This window comes from Hypomesus nipponensis, chromosome 23, assembly GCF_054491055.1.
Source record: "Hypomesus nipponensis isolate SF chromosome 23, ASM5449105v1, whole genome shotgun sequence".
NCBI lineage: Eukaryota > Metazoa > Chordata > Actinopteri > Osmeriformes > Osmeridae > Hypomesus > Hypomesus nipponensis.
The window spans coordinates 18,039,419-18,047,043 of NC_140383.1; the positions used below are offsets into that span (position 1 = coordinate 18,039,419).

Here is a 7,625-nt window from a genome sequence, read left to right on the forward strand (position 1 = left end):
TTTGTATTCGATTATGTAGCCTTACATCCATCCTTGCTGTCATGGACAACATAGCCTACATGGACAGGCTGGCCGACCTTGTTGAAAACAAAGATTTAATTCACCATATATGATATTTGGATAAACAAACATGTTATAAAGATTTTAATACGTTAGTTGTGGGCATTTCAATGTGGAGAAAGGCGGATATCGCGCACGCCATAACACCAACAGCAGAACGGTTATCCAAATAACAAAGAAGTGTACAACACTGGCGTTACAGCGTTTGTATTCACACACACACTTGATGCCATTTGCATTTATCTTTACGTTAGCAACAGTAACTCAGCTGTTGGCTGCAGAGCTAATGTTACAGCCACATTCTAAGGGAAGCAAGCTAGGTAACCATATACAGTAAAGCAACAAAATGATATAGCTTTAGTTAACTTACTTGTCCAAGGTTTGTAGCTTGACCAAGGAGATTTAGTAATGATCCAGAATTTAATTTCAGCAAGGCCAGCTTTGTGTTGGCTCAAGTTGTGGAAACAGTAGTGGCTGAAATGTTTGGCGCAGACATGCAAAACTTTGGGAAGTTGTGTCGGCGCTTTTCCAGCTAAAATAAAATTGAGATATTGGTTGTGCAGAGGCTCAGATGAAGGAATTAAATAAAGATTTTAGCTTGCATTTGTACATCCAAGCACTGAGCAACTGTTGTGCTTCGTTTGTTTGCTCGCCATGATGTCTCTCCAGGAAAAAACGATATCGCACTTGCCCTTGCACGGTGGTACTGTAGCTCAGTTTCTCATGGGCAGGCCAGATGATCTGGGCGGGCAAAGCAGAGAGAGGGGAGGTAACCTTTCTCGTATCTACGTCACATGGAAGAGATTTTCAAACAGAGCGTTTGAGCCTTCATTTGGTCAACGGCGGAGAAGAACACCCAGGGCTTTGTTTAGACCTATCGAAAATTCTAGCCACTGGGGGACCAAAGGCAGGCTAGGGGGACTCATATTGATGTTAAATAACCTCATAAAATGAAGTTTTCATGTCATGTCACCTTTAAATGAAATCCTACTCTCCCTTAAAGGTGACATGACATGCTGTTTTTGGATGCTTTTATATAGGCCTTAGTGGTCCCCTAATACTGTATCTGATGTCTCTTTCCCGAAATTCAGCCATGCTGCAGAATTATAGCCACTACAAGTAGTCCCACAATTAGCTTTCCTCAGAACGCGCTGTTTCTGTGTCTGTAGCTTTAAATGCTAATGAGGAGGAGAGGGGTGGCAACATGCGCTAATGTTTACAACGGATGTATCGCAATGGCTCGTAGCCCCCGTTGCTGTAAGATGCCTCGAATTTAGCCATTCTCTTCTGATCACCCTCGTTTGCAGAGGTGCACACTCAATCATTTCAATGTGGAGAAAGGCGGATATCGGTTATCCAAATAACAAAGAAGTGTACAACACTGGCGTTACAGCGTTTGTACGTTAGCAACAGTAACTCAGCTGTTAGCTGCAGAGCTAATGTTACAGCCACATTCTAAGGGTAGGTAACAATATACAGTAAAGCAACACAATTATATAGCGTTAGTTAACTTACTTGTTCAAGGTAACTACAATGTCATTTAAATGCATTGATTTGTTATGGCTATCTCCAGTGGTGTAGGCTATGTTTTTGTTGTGAGTATACTGTGATTTTCCCCTCCCAGCCTCATACTCGCCTGTCCCAGAGCGACACCCCACAGTGGCGATTTTAGACCCTTCATCTCAGCACCCCTAAAAATAATAATATATGTTTTTTATAATTTGATGCTGGTAGGTCATGAAGAAAGGGACATTCTTAGTTTTTTTAATTCATTCAATATTTTGCATAATTATACATAAATGTATTAATTGTTATCCAATGAAATTAGGGATTTATATTAGCAAGGGCGTTTAGCACTTTTGCAAGGCACTGTATTCATGTCACATTCTCATTGGGGGCTGAGTACCTACCCCTAAAGGTCTGGGGCCGGTTGCACAAAACAACTTAAGTTTTTTCCTTAAGTATGACACTTAAGGGTAAATTTCTCCTTAGCTAAGGGATTTAAGGGGGTTGCACATAACTGCAACGTCAATTAAGTAACCTATATTTCTCAATTCTACTGCTTATATTGGGGCGGTTCATATGCAGACCTCATTTGCCCAAAATGTTACCTGTTGTTGTATAATAGGCTACATGGTAGCCAACTTTAGGAGGACTATGTTTGTGTGATGTGTAGCCTAACTCAAGCATAAACAAGGCAGCATTTCCATGTAACATTCAGTCATTTTATTTTAAACAAAGTGCCAAACAGTGAATTAAAATCTTCTGCCAGTCTCCGCTACAGGTCCTGTCTGTTGGCCCTGACAATGAAGCACAAAATAAGTTAAGTTAAGTTAGTGTTCTATTAACATAATTGCACGTGTGAAAAGGGGCTATACAAGTCATTAAAAAAACCACATCTAAAATAATATAAATCATCAAAAAATATTATGTGATTCGAGATTTTTGTCATAGCCATGTGAAAGATTGGATATGGAAGCTGCAATCATGATTCATTCACCTGGCTTGTTTTGAATGGGCTGTCAGAGTGTGTTTGAGTGTCTCCTCTATGCAGAGCTCCACAGCCTTCTCTCCCAGTCCCGTCTTCCACTTCATCACAGCGTCTGGAATTAGAAGTCATGAACTTATTGTCAGCACCGAAGTAAACGTTGAATGCTGCGTGTAAGCCATAGTTCATGGGATCTCCAAACACTTACCACTCTCTTTCACAACTCCAGCACCTTAAGGCGCTCCTCAAGGTCTTGGAGTTCAGCCTGTGTTTGGGCCACCTGTAGGTCCATCACTGGCACCTCTTCAGTGTGTCTGTCCTGTGGTCGCCTGAATAGGAGAGCCTCTCGCTGGTTCTACTCCAATGTCTTCATCTTCCGGAGCATAACCTGTAATGTGTCTGTCATTAAAGACAAGTTTACAAGCGTTAGCATGATTGGCATACACTGAGGTTCGTTTAGATTAGCTGTGACATTGATGTAAATAACAAATGTTACCTTGAATGGTTGTATACAAAGCATTAGTATGACGACATTTATTGTTTTGACAAATATGTATCCCCCTGCCACGATCAAAACAACTTAAGTATGCCTTACAATGAGTTGGCAATGCTATTGAGAAGCTTTGAGTGTCTTATATTTGCACTTGCCTGGCTGCCAGCTGTTTTCCTGGACCCCATATGGGTTCTCCTCCACCAGACCAGAGTTGACACCTAGGGGTCTGGTGATGCAAAAGTTTTAAGTCATGCTTTTGCTTCAAAACATAGCCTTTAGGGTTGATACATGGTTCATACAATTATTGTCACTGTTAAAAACGGTCATTCATTACTTTACCATAATTTCCCAGGGACACAGCCTAGGCCGTGTGATGGTGGTAGGATACTCTGTACAGAAATGAAAGTGGAATGTAGTTTAAGTACATAGTATAAGCATTTTGATATTGATATAAAAAGAGTAGCATCGCACATGTGCGAAAGCAGGGCCCCACCAGCTTTCCTCATGCTCCTTCTCATCCTGTCCATGAACAAGAATGTCATCCATGAAAGTGTCAACTCTTTCCAGGCCTCTGAACAAGGTTGACATTTCTCTCTGGAATATCTCCGGTGCGCTGGAGATTTCAAAAGGGAGTCGCTTAAAGAAGTACCTCCCCATGGGTGTGATGAATGTGGTCAATTTGGCTGTATTGCGCTCCAGCGGGATCTGCCAGAACCCACTTTCAGCGTTGAGCAGGGAGAACACACACGATTCTGCCAACCGAGGCAGTATGTCATCCACTGTAGGTAGGACGACCCTCTCCCTCTTAACGGCTTTGTTGAGCCGTTTGAGGTCAACACAGATTCTCACATCCCCAGTCTTCTTTGGGACAGGAACCATTGGAGCGCACCACTCCGTTGGCTCTGTGATCTCCTCAATGACGCAACATTTCTCCATCCTCTCCAGTTCAGCTTTGACTTTAGGAAGCAGGGGGGCAGACACTCTCCTCGCCGTGTTAACTGCATATGATCCTGCATGCTCTCTTAAACAAATTATCACTGGCTTTATGTTCAAGAGTCCCAACTCCTGCCCAAACGTGCTTTGGCATGCCTGGACTTCCTCTACTCTTTGTACTAGTCCCATTGCCACAGCCACGTTTCGACCAACAGGTTGCTGCCATTGGCTGTTTCAATCACATGGACCTTATATTTGTAGAACTGCCCTTTGTATTTTGTTAAAGCTACAAATCCCCCCCAAACAGCTCAGTTTACCTCCAGGACTGTCAAAGTCTCTGTCGTTCTTTTCTAGCTGGGTTAGGTGTCTGAGCTGGTGATATGTTTCTTTTGAAATCACTGTGGAATCTGCACCAGTATCAATCTTAAAGGGGCGATTGATTGCAAAACCGATTTTACCTTGTCATAGTTGAATAACGACAGTTCAGTGGGTTAAATGAACATACAGTGAATATCAAAGTCCATTGACACCTCTTTCCTATGCGAATCTCATAAAGAAAAAATTTGGCTGTAAAATGCAAGCTTTTCAACAAAGCCACCGGTGTGACGTAGGACGGGGGACCGCCCTTTCTGGCTCTGGTCTGTATCTTTGTCACGCCCCAAAATGTACATCCAGACCAGCCCGAGGTAGCGTCTATCTCCGATACTAGTTTAACTGCGCGCTGCTCTGTGTAGGCTACTTATAAGGAATTACAAAGAAGAACGTTTTGAATTATAACAAGGATATTGAAAATGGACCACGGTCGTAAATGATGTGTTCCAGCCTGTACAGGGAAGGCTAACACTCACAGTCTTCCCAAGGAGCCAAACATTCGACAGGCATGGCTGTTGTTGTCTATGAGAAGATCCTGGCAAAGTTCGACACTCTGATTAATTTGCTCTGAACATTTCACCCAAGACAATTTTGACAACCTTGGACAATTTCAAGAAGGATTTCCTAGGAAGCTGAACTTGGAAAGAGGTGCAGTTCCGACTGTATGCTCATTGCAACCGCAAGCTGTAAGGACAGTATGATGTTGTGCTAACAGTTATTAGCAATGTTAACGTGTCCTGTATATAGCATAGGTAGAATGCTAAATACGTTTCTACACACATCAAATGACTCTCGCTAGACTAGCTGTAGGCGGCATTAGAAGGGAAGCTTCCGAAAAAATAGCCAGAAAACTAACAGCAGTCAGGCTTATTGCTAATGCCTGTCGAGAAAATCTATTTGAAAGAACTGTAGAAAGGCAGGTGCTAGATAAAGGATACGTTAGCATTGACTGTTACTATAACACCTAGACAGTAGTAGGCATGTAAAGTAGTTTAGCTTTCTAACGCAAGAGCATAGGTAGAATGTGTGATAATTTAGCCTAGTTTATTGGCAATGGGGCTAACGTTGTTTCATGTTCCTGACTGTGTTTCATTCAAATAAATAACCCGTGTCATGTAAATCTACAATTAAAGATGCATGTTTGTCCAGATCTTTATCAGGTTATTTTTCAGCAAGATATCTAGAGCTAGCTAACTGAAGCCGAGTTGAATCACGATATGGTTTGGTTGCTAAGCCTCACGTTCTACCCACCCAAGTCAATCCAGTTTGCTTCAACAACAGAAGTGGAAACAAGTAATGTTATCATTTCAAATTATATGTAGTCAATCTGTTGAAAACAGTGTTGTGTAATAATTAATTTACTTGCGCGTTTTTATTTCAAGTCTCCAACTTCGATGTTTCAGCGAGTGCTGCTGTTGGCCATCTTGCGTTTTTGCTCCCCAGCTTCACTCGTTGAAAACCAACCAATCAGCGCGCAGCTTATCTAAATATTAATGAGCATACCATAAAAGGAGAAAAGCTAGTGTTTTTTAGGGAACATTTCAGAAGATCTATCAGGGGGCATAGAAGAGCACCCGGGCCATTTTCAACCCAACCAATGTTACATAACCTATACGGAGACCTTAAGAAACAGTGTGAAATACCCAAAAAACCCAGTCAATCGCCATCTTTAAAGGAGAGAGGTGTCCCACAAACTTTCAGTTTTACTGTCCAAGGTATAGCGTTGTTGTCTGAGATGTAGGTGTACGCTTTGACTTCACCTAAAAAACGTCTGTCAGACCGGTTGGCATCCTGTTCCGCTATAGTCAGTTCATTTGCCTTGGCAGAGTGACACACAACCACAAAATGTCTTATTTTCTGACAATTCCTGCATTGTACAGCTTTAGCTGGACACTGAGCATGTTTGTTGTCCTTGCCACACCTGTAGCATTTTGTGTTGGGTGGTTTTCCACCTCTGTCGCAATATCCTCCTCCGTGGAAGCTGCCGCCCTTTTCTTCTCTTCCACCCTGTGGTTTTGAAGGCCCCGCGCGTGTATGATTCTGCGTCACTTCACTGAGGTAGTTAGCTTCAGCTGAGCTAGCTATAGCCTGCTGGCCAACTTGACTCTTTATCTGCTCGGCCTGTCTCACCATCTCCACTGCTTTGTCCAGTGTCAGGTCTGCCGTCAGCTGTTGCTTTTCAGACATCCCTTTGTCCAAGATCCCTATAACCAGCTTGTCCCTTATGTTTTCAATCTTTGCTGGACCAAACTGACACGTCGCGGCTAGCTCGTATAGCGTGCGGCTAGCTCATATAGCCTCTTGTGTATAACGTTCACTTTTGAAACCAAATAATTATTTAGCTTGGCCAACACAGTCTCGTAGTCATCATCCTTTTCTTCACCCACGAAAACAAAAGTGCTGAAAACCTGCTTGGCCTCCTTGCCCAACGCATATAGCAGCGTGCTAACCTGTACGACACCGCTCTCTGTGTTAAGCTTAGTAGCCGTTCGGTACCGTTGAAAGCGTCGCCTCCACTCTGGCCACTGCTCTGGCCGTGTAAAGTTCATCGGTTCGGGTGGGTTGAACTTCGCCATTACTCAAATCCGCGTTCTGACACCATGTATAAGCTTCTGCTTGCGGAATGAATGCTCCGTGACACGTTTAATATAACTTGAAAAGTCTCCTTTATTCGTGGCGTGTGTGTCGTATCTAACGTCTTGCTCTGTTATATCTTACCGCCCTGCTCCCTGGCCCCCTTGTGGTAGCCTCATCTCCATGCCCATAACATTACGCCGTTAACTAGACCCAGTTACATGACAGTGGAAACATTAATTGAATAAGTGCATTAGATTCCACTGAACATTCAAATTGCACTTTTTTTGTGATAGTACGAAAGATGCTGCTCCACTCAGAGACTGGCAAGGTGGAAGACACTCTACAGATTGACCTGGTTCTACTAGAATACGCCCAACGACTGTCTGAGGAGATAATAGCTCGGGCAATGCAACAGTGGGTGGAGGTGGACAACCGGTGACATCCCTTACATTGAATGTGATATGGCATAAGAAGATAAGAAGATACTATCTGATGGAAATGATACATTTTGTTATCCACTATCACTATTTTTACTGTTGATTGTTCTTCTACAGGTACAGTCCTGCACTTTTGTGGTTCATGTTGTTTGATTTGTAACTTGTATAACTGCATGCTCTTATGGGTCTTCCCTTTTGGCACTTGTTTAGCTTTTTCACAATGTATGCTTCATGTTTTGGCTACTTGCAATGTTTGGGACAATCT

General features: G+C 42.8%; 1 protein-coding gene across 1 annotated transcript; it reads left to right on the forward strand.

Annotated features, from left to right (window-relative positions):
- The first annotated feature begins 7,224 nt into the window (after window positions 1-7,224).
- Window positions 7,225-7,393, forward strand: akap19 (A-kinase anchoring protein 19). Its single transcript, XM_084688539.1, is given in 2 exon segments — window positions 7,225-7,358; window positions 7,360-7,393. Coding segments are annotated over 2 exon segments (168 nt in total).
- Window positions 7,394-7,625: the final 232 nt, after the last annotated feature.